Source organism: Neofelis nebulosa, chromosome 8 (assembly GCF_028018385.1).
Source record: "Neofelis nebulosa isolate mNeoNeb1 chromosome 8, mNeoNeb1.pri, whole genome shotgun sequence".
NCBI classification, from domain to species: Eukaryota; Metazoa; Chordata; class Mammalia; order Carnivora; family Felidae; genus Neofelis; species Neofelis nebulosa.
Window position 1 is genome coordinate 122,965,616 of NC_080789.1, and position 26,927 is coordinate 122,992,542.

The following is a 26,927-nucleotide window of genomic DNA, read 5'->3' on the forward strand; positions in this document are numbered from 1 at the left end:
CGACTGAGCCACCCAGGTGCCCCAATGTTTGTTTATTTTTGAGAGCGAGAAAGACCAGGCACGAGTTGGGGAGGGGCAGAGAGAGACACAGAATCTGAAGCAGGCTCCATGACCTGAGCCAAAGTCAGATGCTCAACCGACTGAGCCACCCACCCAGGCGCCCCAATTCAGAAGGCACTCTATTTAAAGTATACAAACTAAACTGCTTGTACAGAAATAAAAGGGAGAAAGTTATATATGAAATTTTAACTGCCTTCTTGCACTCGGGAATCAAAGGTAAATTGAAAAAAAAAAGAAATCAAAGATAAATTTGAAAACAATTTTCAATTATGTATATATCATGGTAAATCTCCAAGTGGCAGAAATAAAAAAGAAAAGTTAAAAGAATAAACATCAGTTGAAGGTGAGGCACTTAATGAAAATATCAGATCTAATATATAATACATACACCCTAGAGACTGGGGTGGACTATGACACCCGCATAGACCCTAGACACGTTAAAAAAAAAAAAAAAAAAAAAGTTCTAACTGGGTTCCCTGCATGAGGACAGGAGTTGTTAAGTGCCTATCCCACAACCAGAGGGGAAATCTATCCTAGAAAAACATGGCCTAGACCAGTAAGACTAGAGATGCTGCACTGAAGATGTCTGTTCTGGACGTGAGGAGTCACTCTAGAAAAACTGGAAACTCAAACCTATGTTGAGAGAGAGTGGGGCCCAAAATCCATTATCTAAAGGGTCCTGGGACACCTGGGGGCAGACTCACGATTTCAGCTTAGGTCACGGAGTTTGGTTAGGGAGACTGAGCCCCACCTCTCACTCTGCACTGACAGCAGGGAGCCTGCTTGGGATTATCTCCCTCTCTCTGCCCCTCCCCCATCCACCTCTGCATGCATGCTCTCAAAAATATATATAAACATTAAAAAAAAAAACCAAACCAGGGGTGCCTGGGTGGCTCAGTTAAGCGTCCAACTCTTGGTTTCAGGTCAGGACATGATCTCATGGTTCATGGGTTCAAGCCTTGTGCTGGGCTCTGGGCTGAGGGTGGAGCCTGCTTGGAATTCTCTCTTTTCCTATCTCTCCACCCCTCCCCTGCTCATGATCTCTCTCAAAATAAATAAATTATTTATAAATAGATAGATAGATAGATAGATAGATAGATAGATAGAACTGCAATCCAAATCAAGAAACAAAAATCAGTCTGGAGCAATGAACTCCATCCAGTAGGCAAACTCTAACAGTCTGCTGTTACCAACCCCAAAGCCATTCTCCAGATCTTCCCTAGTAACAAAACTCCAATTGTATTTAGTTCTCCAACTGACCCATATTTTGAATTATAACAATTCAAAGCCAGTAAAATTAAGCATAATCTCTTGCCTGGGGCTTCAAGAAAACTTAAGAGAATCAGTCAGCTGGGCGGAAAATCAATTTTCATTTTGCACCCCCCTTCTGCCTAGAACTTCTTTCCACAGTCACAATGACTGTTTAAGCTGCCATCCTCTCTCTGACTGTGGGACAACCCTGAAAACAAAAACCATGTGCTAAGGTTGGTATAGTAGGAGGACAAAAAAAGCCTGATCCCAAATGATGTCACAAGAGCTGTCATAAAAGTTTTAAAAGGCCTTTTGAACTCCTTTTAAATGAAAGAATCTGTAAATCTGTAAATTCCTAATCTATAGAAGCCACTAGAACCTGGTCTTTGGTAAGGTCACACAGTGTTCTTCAGAGACGGAGCAAATGCAAACACTTTCCATAGTAACATCTTCACTGTGTTCCTAGAGGAACAGGAATCCCAAGGAAGACAACTCCTGAGGATTAGCTCACAGCCAAAAATTACAATGAAGACATCTACCACCAGAGTTAACAAACAATTCTAATTTAGAGAAATCTAAAATCTCTAAGAGGTTTTAAAATAAGTATTTTTTTTTTTTTAAGTAAGCTCTTCGCCCGATGTAGGACTTGAACTCATGACCCTGAGATCAAGAGTCATGTGCTCCTGAGATCAAGAGTCATGTGCTCCATCGACCAACCCAGCCAGGGGCCCCTAAAATAAGCATGTTTCAAATGTTCAAGTAGTAAGGGAATATAATCCATAAAGCAATAATAGCAAAATATTATAAAAAAAGAAGAAGCAAATGGAAACATAAAAACAAACAGAAAGTCTACATATACTTTACTCAGACAAGAAATTCACTCATAGGGTTAACAATATGCATAAATTTCAAGACAGAGCTAAAGAGATTATCCACAATAGAGAGATAAGATAGAAAATATGATGAAAAAGAAATTAAAAGACAAGCAAAAAAGAACAAGAATCTCAAGCATATACCTTAATTAACAGTTCCAGAAGAAAATTAAATGGGAAGGTGACATATGAAGAGAGAGCAGAAAATCTGCCAACATGTAAGAAAAACTGAGTCCACAGAACAAAAGCTGATCAGCTCTGAAGCAGGAGAAGCATACTGTCAACAGATTTTCTATTAGCACAATTAGATACCAGAAGACAAACTAGAATAAATTCTTTACTTACAGGAAAACAATTATTACTCTAAAATTCAAACTAGCATATAAGACAGCAAAATAATAACATTTTTAGACAGAGATGAATATAGTTTGCTTACTGCTTACTAGGCACTGAACCCTAGAACTGTATTTTAAAAAGAGGGGTGCCAGGGTGGTTCAGTCAGTTAAGCGTCCAACTTCAGCTCAGGTCATGATCTTATGGCTCATGGGTTCAAGCCCCGCGTCGGGCTCTGTGCTGACAGCTCAGAGCCCGGAGCCTGCCTCAGATTCTGTGTCTCCCTCTCTCTGACACTCCCCCACTCATACTCTGTATGTCTATCTCTCTCTCAAAAATAAACATAAAAAAAAATTTTTTTTTTTAAAGAAAAGTAAATGACTATAAAGCAGCAAGGCAAACAAAAAACTGGGTTAAACAAAAACATCAGTAATGTTATATCTAAATTATAAACGCCTATTTAAAAAAAACACAATTTGGGACACACCTGGGTGGCTCAGTCAGTAAAGTATTCAACTCTTGATTTCAGCTCAGGTCATGATCTCACAATTCATGGGTTCAAGCCCCACATCAGGCTCTGTGCTGGCAGTGCAGAGCCTGCTTGGGATTCTCTCTCTCCCTCTCTCTGCCCCTCCCCCACTCATGAGCTCTTTCTTTCCGAAAATAAACTTTTAAAAACTAAATAAACATAAAAATAAGGAAATTAAATAAACTGTGGCTCTATAACAAAACACTAAAAAGCAGATAAAAAGAATGAATTAGATCAGTATGTATTAATGCAGCTATATCACAAGTTACAGAACACATATACAATGATACCATTCCTGTAAAATAATACTAGATGGTATTTATGAATATACACATGTAGTATAAGTATTAAAACAGATGGTAGTGTATGCATACAATGGAATATTATTCAGCCATAAAAACAAAGGAAATCATGCTGTTAGCAACAACACAGATCAACCTTAAGGGCATTATGCTAAGTGAAACAAATTAGAGAAAGACAAATACAAATCTTCCCCAATATACAACAGTGTTATGTCCCAATAAACCTATCACAAGTTGAAAATATGATATAAGCTACAAATGCATTTAATACACCTAACCTACAAACATCACAGCTTAGCCTAGCCTACCTTAAATGTATTCAGAACACACATTAGCCTGCGGTTGGGCAAAATCATCTAACACAGAACCTATTTTATAATAAAGTGTTATGTATTGAATACTGTACTGAAAATGAACAACAGAGTGGCTGTAAGTATACTGGTTATTTGCCCTCCTAATCAAGTTGGCAGCTGACTGGGAGATGAGGCTCACAGTTGCTGCCCAGCAGCATCACGAGCGTATCGTACCATGTATCACTGTTCTGGGAGAAGATCAAAACAAAACTTGAAATACAGTTTCTACTGAATATATACTGCTTTCACAATCATGTAAGGTCAAAAAATCCTAAGTCAGAACTGTCTGTACTATATCCTCTCAACTTACATATGGAATCTAAAAGAACCACTCTCATAGAAACAGAGAACAGAGAACAGAGAAACAGAGAATGGATGGAGGTTAGGGAAAAGGGGTGAGGTACAGTTGAAAGGCAGAAACTTCCAGTTATGATAAGGTCTGGAAACATAACATACAGCATGGTGACTATAGTTAACAAGACTGTATTGTGTATATGAAAGTTACTAAGAGTAAATTTTTTTCAAGTTGTTGTTTTTTGTTTTTAAGGAAGCTTTACACCCAAACATGGGGCTTGAACTCATAACCCTAAGATCAAGAGTCCTATGCGCTACCAACTGAGCCAGCAGGCATCCCAAGAATAAGTCTTAAAGGTTCTCGTCAAAAGAAAAGAAACAGGGCACCTGGTGGCTCAGTCAGTTAAGCACCCAATTCTTGATCTCAGCTCAGGTCATGATCTCAGGATGGTGAATTCAAGCCTTACGTCGGGCTGCAAGTAGGACATGAAGCCTACTTAAAAAATAATTTAAAAAAAAAAAAAAGAGGGGCACCTGGGTGGCTCAGCTGGTTAAGCGACCAACTCTCAATTTTGGCTCAGATCATGATCTCACAGTTTGTGAGATCAAGCCCCACATCAGGCTCTGTGCTGACAGCACGGAGCCTGCTTGGGATTCTCTCTCTGTGTCTCTCTCTCTCACAAAATAAATAAATAAATAAACTTAAAAAAGAAAAAGAAAAAGAAAATTGTAATTATGTTAGGTGATGAATGTTAACTAAATTCACTGTGGTAATCATTTTACAACATATAAACATATCAAATCATTACATTGTATACCTTAATACAATGTTATATGTCAATTATATCCCAATGAAACTGGAGAGGAAGAGAGAGAGAAACAGACAGACGGACAGGTTGGTCCCAAGACACGCTAAAAGGTTAACGGATGACTCAGACTGGGGACAGTACAAAAGTATTTCAAGTTAATTTTTTTTTATTATTCTTTTTCAGAAGGTAAGAGTTGAGGCAAATATGAAGAATCAACATTAGTTCATCGTGAGTGAAGAATATTTATGTTCTATATTCATAACAATTTGTGATAACTAAATATATACTAATGTAATTTTACTTAATAAAATTAAATAGAAATATACACTACAGTTAAGCATATAGTTTAGATGGTTTTATAGATATATAGGGACTTTTGCATTATATATCTTCATTAAACAAAAACTGAAAAATGTGCAACTCTGGGTCAATCCCCAAATTCTGGGTTTACATTCCATCTAGTAGTTCTTCCCCAACAATGTTAAGAAGCCAGGAATAAATACAATATAAAGAGGCAGAAGAATAGGAAAAAGTTACATCTCACCTCCGGTAGAAATCATCTTTTCATTTAGAGCTAGAATAGCAATATCTAAATAATGTAAAATCCTAATGGGCTTTTGGCCATTTTACTCTCTTGCACAATCACCTAATATATCCTCTTTATCTCATTAAAATTATATAAGTAGATAAAATTTCTAGTAAGTCTCCTCAGCCTGTGGTAATTAAAAACAAATACCCATTAAATACAAAACAGTCATCAATAAGTGTCTTAATCTCTAACCACCAAGAAGTTAGTAAACAGTGTTAAGTCTAATCAAAAATCTTCAGCAAAAATACACGTTCACTTGAGATAAATAAGCAATTCAAGTGCTTTTTCTGAACAATGAATGCCTACCTACAAAGAGTTTCCCTTAAAAACCATCCAAACCTTCCCTCACTCTTTTACTTTCCTCTTCCCTTACTTTTTCGACATTCGGTCTAATCCTACAATCTCTACTCTCTTCAGTACCCTATAATGAGAGGTCTGCCCAAACCAGGGAACTACAACTGTGGTCTTAGAAACTTTTCTCAATCCTTCAGGTCCTTACAGCAAGGTTCTACTGCAGGTTCTCCTTTCCTGAACGTTCATGATCCGTTCGTGGTAACTTGTTCTCTCACCCTCCACAAGTGTGGATGGATATTCACCATAGCCATCTTCATTTTTCTTTTCTCTAACAAAAAAATGTCCTTGGTTCCCAGTCTTCCTTCTAGGCAGCTACAACTCCAACTTAACTCCATTACATTAATCCTAAATTTCCAATGAAAACGCCCAGCAGCATCAAAACGAACATGCCCAAAACAGAACTTTATTCTTCAAGTTTGCTCTCCTTTTGCCATTACTCTATGACTACTTACGGTACCACCATTCCAGAGTGATTAACTTTGGTACTCAGAATTGTCTTTGATTACTCCCTTTCCTTTACCCAATATCCATGTGTCATTTCATCCTTTAAAATGTTCCCTCCCTTCCTTTCCACTCCCTCCCCTTCTAGTCTCACATATTTAGTGTAATATCATCCTGTGTTTCAGTTTCTAACTTCCCATTTCAAATCCATTCCATCCACTACCAAACTTCTTGTGTGAAATTACAACTTTATTACTCTGGTTTTTACTCTATAGTATCTGCCAAGGTACTACCAGCTCATAATTCCCTCTTCTCTGAGAAATGAGCTATCTCAAACCCACAGACATCTTGTGTCTTAAGCAACCTTACTGCCTAGCCATGACTAACTAGTCCAGAGTCAGGCACCTCATCCAAGCCAACCCAGTTTCTTTCCTCCCCAAAGGAACAGGAGATTCAGATGGACATTTAGTCTCTTGAGACAGGAAACAGAAAATATTAGGAGCTGAAGTATGGCCACTTTTCACCACACGAGGCAATACAGAACATGATGGTTGAGAGCTTAATCACAGCCCAGCCTCCAAATAGATACGCATTTCTCTTAAAATCATGACGTCTTGGGGCGCCTGGGTGGCTCAGTCCGTTGAGCATCCGACTCCGGCTCAGGCCATGATCTCACTCAGTCTGTGAGTTTGAGCCCCCTGTCGGACTCTGTGCCGACAGCTCAGAGCCTGGAGCCTGCTTCTGATTCTGTGTCTCCCTCTCTCTCTGCCCCTCCCCCACTCATGCTCTGTCTCTGTCTCAGAAATAAATAAACATTAAAAAATTAAAAAAAAAAAACATGATGTCTTTACCCATAAAATGTGAACAAAGTACCTCAAAGGTTTGATAAGATGATTAAACCAGATAATTGTAGAACATTTAACATAGTACCTGACAGATAGTAAACAGCTAGTAGCAGAGAAACCTGCAGAAAGGAAAAGAATAAAGCAAACAAAGAAAAGCAAAAATAAGATTAAGACTAATTCAAATCTGGGGCACCTGGGTGGTTCAGTCAGTTAAGCATCCAACTCTTGATTTCAGCTCAGGTCATGATCTCGCAGTCTGTGAGAGAGTCTGTGGGGATCCAAGCTGTCAGCATACTCTCTCCTCTCTCCCCTCTCCTCTTCTCTCCCTCTCTCTCTCTCTCTCTCTCTCTCTCTCTCTCTCTCTCTCCCTTGGGATATTCTCTCTCCTCTCTGTCCCTTTCCTACTTGCGTGCCACACACTCACGCTCTCTCTCAAAATAAATAAACGTTAAAATAAATAAATAAGGGGCACCTGGGTGGGTGGCTCAGTGATAAAGTATCTGACTTCAGCTGGGGTCATTATCTTGCAGTTTGTCAGTTCAAGCCCCACATCAGGCTCTGTGCTGAGCGCCCAGAGCCTAGAGCCTGCTTCAGATTCTGTTTCCCACTGCCCCCCTCTCTGCCCCTCCCCCATTCACACGCTATCGCGGTCTCTCTCTCTCTCGCTCTCAAAAACAAACATTAAAAGAAATATTTTTTTCATAAATAAAAATAAATAAATAAACAAATAAATATGGGCATCTGGGTGGCTTGGTTGGTTGAGCATCCAACTTCAGCTCAGGTCATGATCTCACAGTTTGTTTGAGCCCCATGTCAGACTTTGCGCTGGCAGTGCAGAGCCTGATCCAGACTCCCTGTCTCCCTGTCTCTCTCTGCCCCTCCCACACTGGCGTGAGAGCGTGTGCGTGCTCACTCTCTCTCTCAAAAATAAACATTAAAAAAATAAAAATAGGGCGCCTGGGTGGCTCAGTGGGTTGAGCATCCGACTTCGGCTCAGGTCATGACCTCACGTTTTGTGAGTTCGAGCCCTGCAACGGCCTCTGTGCTGACACCTTGGAGCCTGGAGCCTGCTTCGGATTCTGTGACTCCCTCTCTCTCTGCCCCTCCCCCACTCGCACTCTGTCTCTGTCTCTGTCAAAAATAAATAAAATGTTGAAAAAAAAAATTTTTTAATACATAAATAAAAATTAAAATAAAATAAAATAAAGACTAATTCGGGGCGCCTGGGTGGCTCAGTCGGTTGAGCGTCCAACTTCAGCTCAGGTCACGATCTCGCAGTCCATGAGGTCGAGCCCCGCATCGGGGCTCTGGGCTGATGGCTCGGAGCCTGGAGCCTGCTTCCGATTCTGTGTCTCCCTCTCTCTCTGCCCCTCCCCCCTTCATGCTCTGTCTCTCTCTGTCTCAAAAATAAATAAACGTAAAAAAAAAAAGACTAATTCAATTCTTGGGGTGCCTGCCTGGCTCAAAGCATATATGACTCTTGATCTTGAGGTCCTGAGTTTGAGCCCCACCGTGGGGGTAGAGATTATTTTAAAAATAAATAAATAAGCAAAGTAATAATGTAATTACTGAAAGGGAAGGATTTACTTTAAAAAAAAAAAAAAAGACTAATTTAATTCCCTAAGTAACGGATACATTTCCACGTTAGGCTTCTTGGCTCCTCTATCCTCACATTAAAATGTCCTTGTGGATGGGGCACCTGGGTGGCTCAGTCGCTTAAGGGTCTGATCTGGAGGTTCGTGGGTTCGAGCCCCGCCTTGGGCTCTGTGCTGAGCTCAGAGCCTGGAGCCTACTTCGGATTCTGTGTTTCCCTCTGCCCCTCCCCTGCTTATACTCTGTCTCTCTTTCTCTCTCTCAAAATTTAATTTACATAATCAAATTTTTATAAACATTAAACAATTAAATTTAATAAACATTAAAATGCCCTTGTGGCTCAGTCACTAGAGCATGTGACTCTTGATCCCCAGTTGTGGATTCAAGCCCCATGTTGGGTGTACAGATAAGTTAAAGATAAAACCTTAAAATAAACAATAAGATGACCTATCTCTGCCTATTTAAGCTTAGAATGAGTTTTTGTTTTTACAAAGGACCTTATCTTTTATAACTGTACACTACAGGAAATTAAAGGAAGTTGTGCCTCTTCTTTAAAACCTCGAATGGCCCCCACATCCTACCGAATAACACTAAAATAAAATGTGTTCTTCAATATGCCTTGTAAGGTAACTACCTCAATTCACCTTGATATCTTAACCATGCCCTCAGAGAATAAAGGAATAAAAACAGGCAACAAGTGGCATTTAAGGCAAATAATTTTGGCATTCTACTACTCCCCATTGACAGAGCTCTTTATCCTCTCTCATTATCTGCCTTCCTATTTTCTAATCTTCCTCTGGCCTTGAATCCACTGTGACACCCTCTGGAATAGCCTCACCTACTATCAATGTTTACTAATGAGTTAAAACATAACTTCCTTTGCTTGGTGAGCCATCAACCCCAAAACTATAAAATGCTACAAAGAGGAACAAAAACCAAAAAGGAGACCTATGCATACATCAAATCCTAAAACTTATATGACTGATTCCATCCCCTACTTGCTAATTCCAACCATTGTAATGCTAGAATAAGCTATAATTCTGCTATAGTGTATTCTCACACACAAACAAAACATATGAACAGAAGAATGCTCTGAGTTTCACAGTCCTAAATAGGCTACTCAGCTATGACTTCTAATCAAGAATTGCCTAGGCAAAAATAAAAAGTTTCCATGCTACTCATGTAGGTAGAAAAGCCGAAATGTTTGTTTTCTACCTTCTGTCAAATTCTCTAGTCAACACCAAAAAGGAGCTATCGCATAGCAAACAGTAATACTTTTATATGATTGATGAAAATTAAGTTTATTTCTCCCTAATATTTCCAGAAGCTCAATTGTAAAAAATGCCTTGGGCCACACAGAATAAACATATCTCCCTTATGATTACAAGAAGTTTACAAAAGTGTTCAGAAAGAAGGTAGCCAGCCATGTGAAAGAGGAAGATTCTTATGTTGCTTTGCCAAAGAGACTAAATGTCTGAAAATATTGAACATTCAAAGTTAAAATATACATGTGCAATGCAGTAAAAATGAGTGGTTAAACTCTAATGTGTTTTTTTTACTCATTAAACAGACCCCAGCAGAATTATCAGCTTAACTTCCTTATGTTCTACTGCCATCATATTCTCACTAATGATTAACTAATTTAACCCTTCAAACCAGTAAAAAGGGCTAAAGCCCAGCTACAACTTTATGTTTTATCTGTTCAACATAGAGTTATGCGGCTCAATTTGTTTTTTTCAGAGTTTGTAAATTTGGTTTAAAACAGTTAAGTTGATATCTGGCCCAAATTCAAATTTGAACAAGACTGAAAACCTTTCAAACTGAAACATAAGTGTGTAGCATCCTAAGCTACTCACTGAAGTATTTTAATGTTTTTGATAAAACAGTTCTTACCACTCTGGCTGCTCTCTCCTGAGATTCACATTTCCTGCAAAACCATGGTCCAGTGGGTACTTGAACAATGCCATAGCAAGCTATTGGGAAATAAAATATTTTAAGATATATTAAAATTTAAAGAATTACAGAAAATTAAATACCCTTTCAAATCCCTCTTAAAATAATTACCTCTCAGACTTCACACAAAACACCTTCTTTGTAAAGAATTAAAAGTTTATATTTTTATTTACCACATATATATTACCACCACCTAATAAAACCTGTATGACATTTTAATAAAAATGTTAAAGGACCAGCCTTTTGTTACTTGATTTAAATAAGTATATGGGGCGCCTGGGTGGCGCAGTCGGTTAAGCGTCCGACTTCAGCCAGGTCACGATCTCGCGGTCCGTGAGTTCGAGCCCCGCATCAGGCTCTGGGCTGATGGCTCGGAGCCTGGAGCCTGTTTCCGATTCCGTGTCTCCCTCTCTCTCTGCCCCTCCCCCGTTCATGCTCTGTCTCTCTCTGTCCCAAAAATAAATTAAAAAATGATGAAAAAAAAATTAAAAAAAAAAATAAATAAATAAATAAATAAGTATAAGCATTACAAAGGGTACTTATTTGGGGAGCTGGGTGGCTCAGTTGGTTAAGCATCCAACTCCTGATTTCAAGCTGGGTCCACCCCCACCCCACCTCCCCTCCCACACACACACACACCCTCTCCAGTTCCACACTGACACTGGGGGGCCTGCTTGGGATTCTCTCTCTGCCCCTTCCCTGCTCACTTTCTCACACTCTCTCTCCCTCTCTCTCAAAATAAATAAACCTAAAAAAATTGTTTATTCTTTTATGATAGAAAGAATATCAAGGAAAAATTAACACATAGATTCTTTACAAAGAATTACTAAGAAACTCATTAATTCATTCCTGTATCCTACAGTTTAAATAGAAAGCATTTTAGGTAAGGCTAATGAAAATACTTCTAAATCACCTGTCAAAATGAGCAACAAGTATTGCAGAAAAGAAAATGAAATGTAATGTTAAGCGTGAAATGATTCCATTTGTATAAAACGGAAAAGGCAAATCAATAGAAAGTACACTAGTGGTTGTCTAGGGGAGTTGGGGAGGTGGTGGGAAAAAAAGGACAGTAACTGCTAACAGTCCACGGTTTTCTTGTTAGGTTGATGAAAATGTTCTAAAACGGAGTCTGTGGCAATAAATGCAAAACTCTAAATGTACTAAAACCAGTGAATTGTACGTTTTAAGTGGGTAAATTATTTGGTAGGTAAATCACATCTCAAAGCCATTACTTTAAAAAGTGTGTATTTATTGGGGCACCTGGGTGGCTCAGTCGGTTAAGCGTCCAACTTCGGCTCAGGTCATGATCTCGTGGTTTGTGGGTTTAGGCCCCACTTTGGGCTCTGTGCTGACAGCTCAGAGCCTGGAGCCTGTTTTGGATTCTGTGTCTCTCTCTGTTTCTTCCCCGCTCACACTGTTTCTCTCTCTCTCTCTCTCAAAAATAAAGCTTAAAAATCTTTTTTTAAAAAGTGCATATTTATTTCTAAATATATGATGTGAATGTTCCAACAAGTGATCTGAGTATATGTAAATCACACTCTATTTAAAAAAAAAAATTTTTATTGGTATTTAACTAGGAATTGAAATTTTCCCAAAAACCTAGAACACTAATATCCAACTGACATTCTCACATGAACTTGCTCACAGGAAGCTTGAAAATATCTTAAATATTGGAAAACACTCAAAGAATACAAAATCAACACAAATTTTTAAAGCTCCCAAAAGCTAAACTTGAAATTCCTTTTAAAATTCGTAAATATATCAGTGTAAAAACATTCGGTCAAGAAACACTGCATGAATATCCAAAAACTTACATTTTAATTCATAAGTACTACTTCCGGACAAGAAAATTTATGCTTAAATGAATGTCTTCTGTATTGGGAGATGACATTACTTATTAAAACTTCATAATTGAGAATCCAATTCATAAGAAATACATCCACAAATGCGAATGAACACTGTGATGGAAATGCTATACACCATTTCTAAAACTTTAAAAACAGTATATAGGTTTCAACACATATTGTTTCCACTCCTTAAAAAAGGAAGGTGCGCAGGTCGCCTGGGTGGGTCAAAGGTTCGACAGGGTGGTTAAAGGCCCAACTCTTGGTTTCCACCCAGGTCATGACCCCGTGGTTCCTGGGTTCAAACCCAAATCAGTCTCTGTCCTGATGGTGTGGAGCCTGCTTGAACTTCTCTCTCCCTCCCTCTTTCTGCCCCTTACCTGTTCACTCCCTCTCTCTCAAAAAAAAACAAAAAACAAAAAAGTTTAAACGGAAGATGTGCAATTAAGTTTTCGTTAAAACTGACTGCACTCCAGTAATTAATTCACTATCTCCTAAGTCTCCCTTCCCCATTCTGAGATTTCATTCTACGAAGAATGCACTTCAACCTCTTATGTTTCATACTTTGTCTCATTGGGTAGTATCCTTTCCATATACTACTAAATAGCAACACCACTCGGCCAAATACAGAAATGGGAAGCGGGGCGGATTGGTAACAGGGACAGTATGTGTAACAGACACCCAAAAATTATCTAGGTTGTTTCCTTACCACAAGATACGGGAAAAGTCAGAAACTTCAATGGCCAGAAAACTCCCTAAGTGCCCTCGCCTTTTTTGTAATATCCAAAAAAACTCACCGAATGGAAACACCCAGAAATAAGCTAAGATGCTCCCCAAGTCACTGGCCGCACCACCACCTCCTCTTCTCTCCAGTCACTTTAGCTGAGGAAGTGGCCAGATACAGCCACTGAACAGCCTTATCCACCAGCCTAGGGCAGCTCAGCCAAGCCACTCCTGCAGCACACGACGGCGACGGCGGAAGGCCACCGTCTTCTACGCAGGAAGCTCCCAGTCCGCAGCAGCAGGGCAGGGTCTCCGCCAGAAAGCTTGGGGGTGCAGCAGTGGCGCCTTCCCTCCCTAATCTAAAGCGCCAAGGCCACCCCTCTGCCTCCGCGACCCGCCCAGGCGCAGCGAGTGGCATTCCCGAGCCCGACTCCATGCCACAGGAAGTCTCCAGACACACTGCGGCAGACAGGAGCAGCCAGTGAAGGGGGAGGGGCCTCCACGTTCCCAAACCCAAACCCACGGCCACCGCGACACCACCGAAGGGCGCACACTCGGTCCTGCCGCCGCCCCCGGGGCGCAGGCCGCGGCCCCGCACCCCCCCACCCCACCCCCTCGCCTCCAACCACCGCCTCGGAAAGTCTCCAGCCCCACGGCTCCGGGCGCAGGCGGCGGCCAAATGACACTTGAGAGAGTGAGCGCAGAATCACATGACAGCCCAGGCCACACGCACTTTCTCCCACATGCACAGCCCACACCCCCTCCGCCCCGCTGCGGACCCTCGGAGTCAATCCCGGGCCGCGGAACGAGGCGGGGGCGGGGGCGGGGGCGGGGCGGGGGGAGGGGCGGTAGAAGAACTGGCAGTTGCTGCCAAGGTGGGGGAAGCGGTGACGGTTGGGAGCAGGCCGGGTTCGGCCCGGCGGGCGGTTGGGTGTTTACCTTGATGCACCGCGACGCTGCAGCCGTGCCCGTCGCAATAAACCAGCGGGTTCTCGGCCCAGCCTCTCTCGTCTGAGCAAACGCAACAGCCTCCAATCATCTCCTTCATACTATGGGAGACCTCGTCCTCCAGTGACACGGGCCGGTCGCTAGAGACCATCTAAGAGGGAGTTGGGGGGACCATTAAAAAACACATGCAAGCCAATTAGCGCTTCCCCCCACCACCACCACACAGCCACCCGCGTCCCCGCTCCCTTCCCTACGTCCCCGGCCCCCGCCCGCCGCTCGGCCGCTCGCTCACTCGGGCTTTGCCGCTCAGTCACTCACGTTCCGCACAGGAGTCAGGAGCCATGTCCTTGCTGACTCCCCCCACCTCCCCTCCACCGCCTCCTCCGCCTCCTCCTCCTCCTCGTCTTCTTCCCTCCCCACCTCCACCCGGCCGCTAACGCTGGAGCCCGGAGAGGGCACACATAATCAAGTAGGCCTCCGCACAGGCGCACTGGGGGGGCTCCCGCTGGGGCAGGGGCAGCCAGGGAGGGGAAGGGGGCTGCGCTTCCTCCTCCGAGCGTCACTCGGCGTGCGCGCCCGCCCTGCGGCCGGCGTGAGGGAGAAGGCCCGAGAGAGGCAAGGCCTGCGTGCGCGCCGCCGCGTCCGGCCCGCAGCCCCGGCCTACCTCCCGGCCCCTACCCCTCCCCCGCGCGGCTCGCAGCCGCCGAGGTGTGCTGGGGGGGGGTGGGGGGGAGGGGGTGGTGAGTGGAGCCGGCGGCGCGCTGAGGCCGGAACGAGCCAACGAGAGGACGCGGGGGCGCGCACGCGGGGGCGGGGACGTTGGGGCCGCCGTCTGCAGCGCCGCGCCGGTCGCGCGGGCTGAGCGTGCACGTCTGGAAGGGGCCTCAGAGGGAGGGAGGGGAGGAGGATGCTGAAGACCCGGAGGGAGGGTTTGTTGTTTTTTGTTGTTGTTTTTTTTTAATCGGAGGAGCCAGAGGGGACTGACTTCCCCGGGGCACCTCTCTGCTTTGAGAACCTACCTGCGGGCCTTTTCCTCAAGAGCTGGCCCGTGGGTAACAAGGGGTAGGGCAAGTATGCCAGCTTCCATGAAGGGTGCAGTGAAGCATGGCTTCCTGCAGTTGGCCGCGCTAACTTCACAGTGCTGCCGCAGCTTCTCCACCCATTAAATTCACATCCTGGACTCTACCCAAAGTTCACGCAGTGGAAGTGCCACCAGATCCGCAGCCCGTTTACACACCACATTGGCCCCAGTGACAAATGAAAGTGCATCACACACTGAAGGTCAAAAGCCTGGGTTAGGGTAATACTCAAAGAGGGAACACCAAGGCTACCTTTAGCTTGCTGTTAGAAGAACAAATGGTTGTTAATCAGGAATTAGCAATATAAAGTGATGACCTGGAAAATGCCGTAATGTGATACCAAAGGATGAAGGAACCCAAGTTCTAGTCGGTCACCAAATGATAACACCATGAGAGAGGGGAGCCCAGTTTTGTTTGAGGATTTCTCTGATCTGACTCTGTACTCCAGATTTACTCTTGAAAATTTAAGGTCACTTTTCTGTTTTTTCAAGGTGATTTAAGTGGCAGAAAGATGGGAGCTCGCTCTTCACATACAAATAAGAAATGGATTAGGCCTATCTGAATAGAGTAATTAGCCAGATACTACGCAGTTTTGAGCTGTAAAATCTTCCACTGTTGCCCTATCCCCTATGTATCCATGTAAGCCCAAGATTGATTTTAGACAAAAAGTGTCTAATTATGAAAATTTATCATGAATAGGAATATAGATTGTTAAAATGACAGGCATACTTAACAAGGTGAATTCATGGCTTTGGTTAATAACTTGCAGGTACAAAATGGTTGTTCATCAGGAATTAGCAATATAATGTAAAGATCTGGAAAATGTAGTTATTCAATGATAAAGGATGAAGGAACCTAAGTTCTCTTAGTCACCAAAAGATGATTGGTTTTATCTTTAAAAGCATTCCAAATGTTCTCAGAAAGGAAAAAAAAAATGGTAGCATGGCTGTTTTTTCCATTTCAAATTAATTGCTAGAAATCTACTTAAGAACTACAATAGATACAATACAATGCAAGCATATGTTAGCAAGTATATTCAAACATTTTAAAGCTAAGTGAGATATCTACAGTAATGGAAATCAACTAAAAGTTTAAGGGAAAATGTACACTAAAGAGACACATAAAAATGAGAATTCTCTTTTAGCTATTAGTTCATTAAGAAAACATGACTAAAAGATTACATACCTATACAATGCAAATTCTTTTGAGGGGTATGGCAACACTTAATAAATTTCTAAACATATAATAATTATGTTCTTAACATGTCATTGATATTTATAAAGTTAAAACCACCCTCAAACAAAACTGTATCATTTTGTGTATCTTTACTATGTATTTATCTTTACCCTTTCACAAGGGATACCAAATCGACATCCAATTCCTGCTCAGGTTCAGACTTCTAATGAAGAGTAATCCTGAGTTAAAATCAGTGTGAAACTTCCCTTCCCAAACACTGCTGTCAAACCTTAATGTTCTAAATTATTCACATACATTCATTTTATTTTTAATACATTGGAGCCTAGTTCTTGTAATAGAATTAATTTATATGTAAAGAAGGATGGGTACTTTATCCTATTCTATAACACTTAATAAAAGAAACATAGGTAAACAGTCTATTCAAAATAAAACAAATTCATCATTCATAAGAGACTTGAAATTTAGAAAAATAGAGAAAAGACACTATTTCATAAGAACAGGCCTGTATATTAAAAAATAGCATCTGAAGCAGAAATTTTATTAAAGATGTACATATAAATGTTGATAACATATGTCAAATTATTTAAAACATATTTAACATATTAAATGTTGAGTTATGAAAATTATAAGAAAAAAATAATGGGTATAAATAGGCCACTCTAACATCAACTCATGTACCAGATATAGAACTTTTCTTATGTTATATACCAAAAGTGTAATATTTAATATGTTTCTATAAAACATTAAGTGAAAAGGAAGAATAACAGACATTATAAAATAGTTCAGATATACAATTCATTATTTATTCATTCAGTAAATATTATTGAACATTTACTGTGAGCCAGGGGCTGTTTTGGACACAGGAAATATATCAGTGAGCAAGTTATATTTGTCCTTTGTGTGAGATATATACCCGTACATGCATGCACACACACACACACACACACACACACACATATACACATATACACACATACATATATATACATATGACATTGACTGAATATGCTAATTCTCATATCTTAGAATGGATAAAACTTACCAATTGCCATTATCGTTAAAGTTCAAGTAAGTTTTTAAAAATACATGGTAATGGGGGAAAAAGTCCATGGGATTTATAAAATAACTTCGTAGAGAGGACAATTTCAATCTTAATGTTACTCTTTATATCTGAGTCCTCATTCTCCAAATATCCTTTGGAAAAGTATATCTAGTACCTGTAGAATAAAACAAAAGCCTGTTGTCTCCAGTATTCTTCTTCACATAACAGGAGCTAACTCAGTACTGGCTCATCTATTTCTCTGAACTAATCATCTGAGGCAAACCACAAAAAACTCAAGTAAAGTATTTTATGATGTAACCTCTAACCCTACTATAATGGGAAACTGTATTTTTTTTCTCTATGGGTAATATATCTTCTTATAATTTTCTTTATTCCTCAACCTAGGGACCAAATTTTTGGATTTCCTTTTCCATAATCATTTACGTAAGTGGATACTATGAAAGAAATAGTTAAAACCAAATTTGGTTCATGGGTTAGTATTGCTTATATTCATCTCCTTTTTAAATTGAAGTTTTATTTCTCTTCTGTTTGTGCACATATTTAGTCTACTATATCCATTGTTGATGTATATCTCTATAATATATGGAAAATGACATATATTTTTATAATGTTAACAGTAGATGCATTTTTCTTAACTCAGATTCTTAACTTCCGTAAAGTGTTTAAAATTCTGTATTGGCTCTGATACGAAGGTTTTAAAACAAAAGCAATTGATACTATGGTTTTAAAACAAAAGCAATTTTTAGATTTCATTCATCTACTTAACCTCATCAGAAACTATAACCTTATTTCTAAACAAAGTATTTGGAGAATGCAAAAAGGCAATTTCTTATGATCTGTACAAATTTTCAGATATGTCCTCTTTTACATAAAGGAATCCCTGAGTAACATTTTTCCTTGCTCATTTGTAAAAGGTTTCCTACCTTTTAAATTAAGAGTTTATTATGAACTATATATTTACACTAGTATGATAAACATATTGAGATACTTCTGAAACTAGTTTTGTCTCACAATAAGTGAGTATTGTATCTTTATAATCCATACAAACACACACATGGCACCTATATTATGGAGTACTATTAGAAATTTCATTAAAAGGTATTCATTTCAATTCCATTTTCAATTGATATTCTGTTAATGGCTTTTGGGAAATTCCATTTAATGAAGCATGTTGATCTTACTAGGTGATTTTTTTTTTTTAATTCACCATACCACCTAGCAAGTCCTCTTGCACGTAGTAGGCCCACAATAAATATTCCTTTAATGTACAATGCTAGTGTTTAAAAGCGAATTGCAATCTGAACTTCATTCTTCAGAGTAAAGCAAGACTTTATTTTGTATGTACAACTGAACTAAAATTTCTAAGTAATGATTAACAGAAATGTTCAGATAAATTGGTCTCTTTAAGGATTTTTGATTGTTGAAATTCATATTGGTGAAGAGTTTTTTTTATTTACCAGGTAGTTTAGAATTTATATTTCATTTAAGTAGCACTCAAATGTTAACCACCTTTTCATGTAAGAGTCATCATTTTCTTACAAAACAGACTGCAACTTAGAATCAATCACAATTAATATCATTGTGAGATACACTTAACTGTTGAAAAGTTAGGTAGGTCATCCTGAAATTTAAATTGTATGTAATCTAAATTTTAAAATATTTTTAAGAATCAAGGCCTAATATTTACTGTAAACGGTTTGGCTTGGTTAATCTTGTGTTTGGCTTCAGAACTACTCCTTCTGTTATAAAATTGATATATATTGGTTGGATTTACATTTTTGGATAAAACACCTTGTACTTACCAGTAGAAAAATCATATCTAAAAGATGACTTTAGATTTTCTAGGCATTGCATAAACCTCAGTAACATTTCAGAGTTGGACTATTTTTTTCCATGATGCAACGATATTTAAGGGTGTTAAGTGCCTGACTTTTCCGAGTATCATCAATATAATACATAAGAAGGGTGAGGTCCATATTCCCATTTTTTTAGTGATACTGAAGAGATGCATTTCTGTTATAATTAAAGTGTGATTAAAGTGACCTATTTAGATGTCTGTTTATAGGAGACGATAACATTATGTAGGTGAAAAGATTCTGGACATAGAAAAGAGGAAAATCAGTTTTTGCACTGGAAGAGACCTTGAAGGAAATGAAACAAATCTTGGACTTAAAAAAGAAGAAGAAAATAAACTGAGTGGCTAAATACTATTTGGGCCAAAGAAGAGAACTTTTTAAGATTTAAATGTTTTCCTCTCTGAAAGGAGCCACTGCTTAGCAAATCCAGAAACAAGCCCAAGAATATGTTAATTAACTGCATTGTGTCCCAGAGAGAATGAGGTTGACAAATTCATTTTTTTTTATTCCTTCAATTAATAAACTGTTTGCCTATTGCATCTTAGATTTTTAAAAATCTATAATATGTATATTTATCTCTTGAAATTATACAGTAACAGTGCCAAGGTCCAACATGGCCCCATAGGGTGAATCTTAGGAAGCTTAACATTCTTGGCGAATTAAACACACAAGCCTCCGATCACTTATTGTCAGTCTTACTTTACTGTGGCGCTTAAGAGCCAGAATGTAAGCAATTTTTATATGGTGGCCCTTTACTCCAACTTAAAAAGCAATGATCTTTGGTACAAGCACAAGTGGAAAATATAATGACATAATATTAATGAAAGGTATTATGAAGACTGACCAGGAATGCTACATATCCCTCTCCATCCCCACCCCCATTCATGCCCTTTTTTCCACCCATTTGTTGTTTTTCTCACAAGTATATCATGACTTGTAACACATTTTTTTAATTTGAAATGAAACAAAAAATGTCTCAAACACCAAAAGATGTAAAAAGATTCACCTTCTACAATCAACTACATAGCAGAAAACTTCCAAAGCTATTCTAAATATTCAAAGACTTATAAATAAAAAATGTAAATTGAATCCAAGTAGTTGGGGAGGGGGACCATGGGAGGATGAGTGTGTAAGGAATGAACAGATTGAGAATACCTCCTTTTCAACACCAATGTTTTTTTTCTGTTCAAACCTTTCCATGGTTACACCTCCAGTGATTTCTTCTATAAGAATTTCTCCGTATACCTCGAAATAACTGAATGATTTCCAAGAGGAAATGCAAGTTTAAGGAAGAAGATCCGTAAAATGAAAGTGTGCAAAAGCAAAACACTTCTATAGCATTTCAAATGCAAAATCACCACTACCTTTAACTGACTCTTAAGGGTTCTTTTCAAACAGATGCTATATATGAACATCATCTGTTAACTTCTTTCTTGTAATTCAAAACTCTTGTCAAATGATGTTTTCATGATGACGTGCAAATATAATATTCCATTAGAGATCAATTCTAATTGGTTTTTTAAAATCCACCTTGGGAAACAGTGCTGCATCATACACAGACCAGTAATGGGGATTTTAGAAGGAATTTCCGCAAAGTCTATTATAAATCTAAGTTTAAATTACCCTCTTGCCCTAGTAAGGTTTGGGCCAAAGGATTGAAATCATTTCTTCCTGAGTTTTCACGCACGATGACTTTGGTCTTGTCTTCCAGACTCGCGAGCACTTGTTGGAAATCTTCATTTTTTAGAACTGTGACGTTTGCCAGAAATATTTTTTCCACATGTCTCACAAAGGAAAACAGCCAGAGTTTCGTAGGTGGGTTGCAATTGTTTCCAAAACGTGCTTTAAAAGCAAATGACACGTTTTTCCCTTTTGAATTTCACTGCTATTTTGAAAACGCATTTCACGTTAAGAAATCAAGCCTGTTTTTGTTAAGAGCAGCTCAGCCCTTGCTTTTAAATTTTACTGTGTATACAACAAAGAGCTGGATAAGAATAGAGACAGCGAAACATGCTTTTCCGAACTCCTTTGGACCCCGACATTCACTTTCGTATCCATACGTTAAAGATACTCAAAATGACACAATCTGCTCTAACTTTCCGGATCCTGGAAAAAAAAAAAAAATGCCCACATTTGTCTCTACCTAGTTATCACTTTATAAACATATCTGGGCTGCTTTCCCTCTTCTTTTAATGTGTGAGTTGCAGGCTTGCCCAGCTTCCTCCAATTTAGCGGCACGTTGTAAAGCCTCCTTTCTACAGGCTCCTGAGTTGGGAACCCCTCGCTGGCCGAGTCTGATAATAAAACTTGCGGCGCCGACCCGGCCCGGCCCGAGCGCTGGAGTTCGGGGAGGCGGGAGTAGGGGGTCGAACTGGGCCGCAGGACCCCTCCCTCGCGAAGGACGCGCTCGGAGAACAGCGAACCGCAGCTAGAGGGACGAACAATGGGGGCGGCCGGGCGAGAGGAGCCCGGCTCCCGCTTCCTCGGCGGCGCCAGCCGCGCGCCCGGCCCCCGCCCACCGCGGCCCTCCCCGCCCGCGTTTTCGAGCTCGCACGGCCCGCCGCAGCCTTCCTCCCGAGGGCCGCAGCCCGCAGCCCGGCCGGGTACCCGCGCCCCGCCGCCTCCGCGCGCCTCCTTTCCCTTCCCGGGCTGGCCCTCCTCCTCCTCCTCCTCCGTCTCCTCCTCCTCCAGCCTGCGACGCCGAGGCGCTCCCTTCGGCGACTTCAGCTTTCGCTGCGGCCGCCTTCCCGCTATTTCGTTAATATATTCTAAAAATTTTCTCCTTTAGTTTCAGAAGTGGTTGAAATGTCTCATTTCCACCTTGATTTTAATTTGCTATTTCCCTCCGGAAAATATTCCTCAGGAAATGCAAAATCTAGAAGGAAATACAGCAAATCCAATAAAACCCTGTAACTCTAAATACATTTCGTATTTTGTTAAATTTGAACGCGTTTATGTCGTCTAAACTGGCAAAAGAACTCTCCCCTCTCTTTTTATTTCCTCCTCTAAATACTGATATTTTAAACTCTCCATCAAATGCGTTTTGACGAAGAAGGCAGAGAATGTGTCCAGCAGCACGCAGCAAATCAGAGGTTTTATCTTACGCCTCCTGGGACGGAAAAAAAAGTGGAACGTGGACGAGGGAGCTTCTAGGGAAGAAAAGCAACCCAATTCGCTGGGGATGAAGCCGGGCCAGGCGGGGGGGAGGGGGGGGAGGCCCGGCGGGGGCGTCCCGGGCCCTCGGGCTGTGAGCAGAGGAGCTGGCCAGGGGCAGAGAGGTTTTAAATAGCGGGGGCTGGGAGGGCGCTGGGCCCGCGCATGACGGTACTTTATGAGAAAGGTTGGGGCAGCGGATGAGATTACTTTGCTTTCTCATCCCCCAAGAAAAAAATAAAGTTAGAGGGAGGCGGAGAGAATGAGCCATCCTTGTTTCCTCCCCACGTTTCCGCGGAAGGGCCGGGGCTGCGGCGGCCAGGGAGAGGGCGCGGGACGAGGTGGACCAATAGCAGTCAACAGGTCCAGGCCTCGGCTGGGCAGCGGGGCCGGGCCGCCGGCCGCCCCCCCCCCCCCGCCCCCGCCCCCGCCCCGGCCTCGGATCTCCTCCCCATCCTCCCCTTCCCTCCCCTCCCCCGCAGGCCCGGCCCGGCAGGGGAGGCCGGCTCTGCGCTCCCCGCCCCACGCGGCCTCCCTGCGGCCGGGCGGCCCGGGCTCTCGGGGTGGGGGTGGGGCGGGGGTTCCCAGCCGGAGAATCCTCCCCGGGGGCTGGCGGCGGGGAGGGGGTGGGGGTGGGGGGAGGGGAGGGAAATCGGGGAATGGAGGATTAAGAAGGACTCGAGCTCGGCACGAGCGCGGCCCGCGCGAGGGATCCTGGGTAAAAAGTGGCCGCGCGGCACCGGGAGAGCGCGGAGAGGAGCCGGGGTCAGAGGTCAGGGCCCTGGAGCCCCGCGTGCAGAGCCCCCCACGTGAACGCTGCGAGCAGGAGGAACCTTTTTGTTTTCTACCGCGCCAGCATGCTCCCCTATTGACCGAGCTGCTTTTCCCGGGCCGCTGGGGAGAGTAGCTCCGTCCCGGATCTCCTAACCCCACCCCCCCCTTCCACCACCAACACACTACCCAACTCTACCCTTCCTCTCAACTCACTTCCCAGCCCCCCGTACCGGGCTTGCAATAACGCAGTAAATTTGCTTTAACAACAAGTGGGGGTGGTTGCATTTACTCCTCCCTCTCCTCTCTCCTCCCCCTCCTCTTGCTGCGGCTCTTGACGCTACTACAAACCAGGACTATAAACATAAACATGTGTCACTGTAACTGGGCAGGTAATATACGGATTTGGGGTGGGGTGGAGGGGAGGCTTGGTCGCTGCTTGGGGGGCAGTAAAAAAATGTATGTTTCACGTGCTCGACCGTTTTGGGGGCTCCCCCCACACACCAATCCATTTATATAATGCCGTCGGCACTCGGTCACTTACTCATTCAGCCACAGAGACCCACAAAGGCGGACTTGCTGATAACCACCGTACCCCAAAGCAAATACATTTAAATACGAATCTCTCTCCTTTCCCAGCCACCGCTGCCACTCAATACTTGAATCCCCTTTCCTTTTTACAAAATTATTTTCCACATAGCAATAGCGAACCGTTTTTCGAGCAAAACAGTACACCACCCTCTTGCCATAGACAGTACTAAGGATTTTGTACGCAGAAATCCTTCCAGACAGCAAGAACGGCCATTTAAATGACTGAGTTCGAAATCTATACTGTAAAGGTTATTTCCTGGGCTTTGCCTTCATAGATTTAGCAACTTCTCCTGTAAGTTGCTGCGACCGGCGCTGTGGAGATTCGCCACAGCACGCCTTTATTATTATTATTTAGTCTATATTTACACTGCCGCTCAACTTTTCCCCTCATTCTCGGTTCAACAAGGCTAGCAAAAACTACCTAAGGTAGAGTAAAGCGAATCCCCTCGCCAGCTTTTTGGCTTGGAACGGAGGGAGACACAGAAAATATTCAGATGGAGAAGTGGTTCCCTTTGTTCTTTCATTGTTTCTCTACGAACTGGTGGATACAAGGACAAACACTTACCTTCTCTTCTTTTTGCTCCAAAAACCAGACGTTCCCATCAGCCTTAAAATACACAATCCACCTTGAAAGTAACTACGAATGTCGGGAGAGTTTGTATTCCATTCTTTTTCGCTCTCTGCCCTCTTTTAGCGTAGGATTAAGTTGCCGAGCACGTTGCTGCAAGCTGTAGCCCCCCGCCTTAGTGAATCGGTCACGTTTAGGACCCTCTAGGTCCATCCTAATTCTGCCAGTAGAATTGAGGGTATTGGAGCTCTAAACTTTCAAAAGGAAAGGGGCCTGCAACTACCCAGAAAACTTATGGATACCCTGAATTTTTTTTTACCACTGTATTTTTGTACCACATCACCAAATAGAATTTGCCAAGAAACATTAGATATTTCTTCAAAGTTTTTTTCTTTCAGTTTATACCTAGCAATGTGCTACTTAGACAGATGGTGTTAAAAGGCAGGTTTGTAAGGGCATGTAACTGAACCAGTGCGTTTTCCACAATGTTTGTTAGGTCCTGTGTTTTTCCAAAACACAAACAAAACACCACTAGACCTGAAAAAGGAAAGAAATGGAAGTTGGAATCACAACGTTGTAGAATGACATAAAAAGAGGCGTGTATTTGAAATTTATTAGTGTAAAAATTGGCCTGAAAAGCTAAGAGTAAGCTTTTCGAAGTTGAAAGACTTAATTTTCATTCTGTGATTCAAAACAACAACAATAACAACAACAACAACAACAACAACAACAAGGACAATGACAACTTTTCTGGTTAGTGGGTGATACTTGTCAATGTTTAGTGCCCAGCCTGGTGGGTATTACTGCCCAAACCTTGTTTAAATCTGATTATGATGTGATTTGTTGGAGTCATGAATATGAAATGATCCTTGTGTATCTATAAATGCGAACTTGGGATTTTTTGATCTCCCGCTTTTTTTGTGTGCGCCCAGTAGCTGCAGCAGTGGAAGACAGTGATTGGCTCCAGTGCTCCTAGAAGGATTTGGGCTGAAGCCAGGGGAACAGAACCAGAGGATTCCCTTTCCAGAGACCATCAGGCCCCACATGTCTTATGTTTCCCTTCTCCCCTCTTGGGTGCTCAGAATTTCTCCATGGCTTCAGCAGCCTGTAGGTAGGCCTCAACACTCAGTGTCATCACTGCGGTTTCTACACATTTGACCCTTGTGCAAAATAAACACAAATTTGGGCAACACAAATAAATTGTAGGTTTTGATATTTGTGTATTATTTAATATATCAACACTGAACTCTACTCTCTCAGATTTTTTTTTTTCAACATTCAGGATCAATTGTGAGAAGCCCTGGTGTCTCGTAGGAAAATATTGCAACAAAACAAGATAATTGGGGGGAAAGGCTGTTGCAGTAGGAAAAGTGGCTTTTCGTTGATAGCATTTAATTGGAATTAAAAGATTCTTTAGCTGTAAACATTCTTTATTTATTCAGCACACATAAGCAGGCATTGTTTTTATCACCATCATAATTATGGTGTCCTTTAAACTGGCTGATAGCAGGAAAGATAAGGGAATGTGCGAGTAGATTCAGATCGCTTTTCGCTCGCTCTTCTCTTTCTTTCCCTTCCTCCCTCCCTCCCCTCTCTCTATGCCCTTCCCCCCACCCCCATTCCTTCCTTGGTCACTAGGGTCCCCCACAGCCCTTGAGATGAGGAGAGCAGGAAGATTGTGGCCTAACCATTTCTTACATCATGAAAGAGATTTGTACCACACTCTAATTTAATGCAATGTATAACCTTCTTGTCTCCCATGTTTATAACTGCTTTTTAGCTTACAATATATGTTAACTGAAGAGTTGTCTATTGCTCACCTGTATAAAATCTTGTCCACTAGGTTTTGTTGCTTTACCTTTGTCTAATTTAGAAAGTACACTCTTAGGGCTTTTTCAGAACAAAGCCTCACAAAAACCCCTTTACCTCCAAGGATTTGCAAATTTATAAAGCCTGCATTGAATTCAAGATGGGTCAGGGGGCAAAAAAAGGGTAGAAGGTCACTGCATTTTGATTATGGGTCAGTAGACAACATGGCATACACTCTGTGTCCCAAACTTCTATTAAAAACAGGATTTCAAAATGCCTAAGAACAGAAGGATGGGCCCTTTTGGAGACTTGCCTTGATTTGTGTGGATGAGACAAAAAGAAAAAAAATTAAGGAAAATATACTAAGTTATAATTTAAGCTACTCCTTAATTTAGCATTTCCTCCTCCATTCTCATTTTCCCCTCCCCAAAAGTAGAAAACACGTGAAATTAGATGAATTTTGATGAGGAACTGTTGACTATCACAAGATTTTATTGTCCTATATCCTAAATTAATTCAGCGATGTGAGGCTTTGTATTATTATTATTTTAGAACGTGTTAGATGTATTATAATTACTTTTGGCTAACAGTACAAGGGGCTTCTTTTCTTCTCCTAACCAGTATACTTACATTGTTGAGGCCTTTGTGATGTCCTTAGTCTTTTCTGTCTGAATTCACTTGGAACAAAATGTGCCCAGTAATCAGTAAAACAAATGTATATGGTGAAGAGTTAGGTGGTGGTGATGG

General features: G+C 41.6%; 1 protein-coding gene across 16 annotated transcripts in view; it reads right to left on the reverse strand.

Annotated features, from left to right (window-relative positions):
* The window catches only part of MLLT10 (MLLT10 histone lysine methyltransferase DOT1L cofactor), a 237,435-nt gene extending 222,643 nt beyond the window's left edge, over positions 1-14,792 (reverse strand). For 13 of the 16 annotated variants that reach the window (XM_058681737.1, XM_058681747.1, XM_058681746.1 and 10 more), the window contains exons 1-3: positions 14,386-14,505; positions 14,085-14,244; positions 10,519-10,598 (exon numbers count right to left, since the gene is read on the reverse strand). In XM_058681737.1, coding sequence (XP_058537720.1) covers positions 10,519-10,598; positions 14,085-14,244 — 240 coding nt within the window. In that variant the 5' untranslated portion in view covers positions 14,386-14,505. The other 3 variants (XM_058681732.1, XM_058681731.1, XM_058681739.1) reach the window with 3 other exon arrangements.
* Between the last annotated feature and the right edge of the window lie 12,135 nt (positions 14,793-26,927).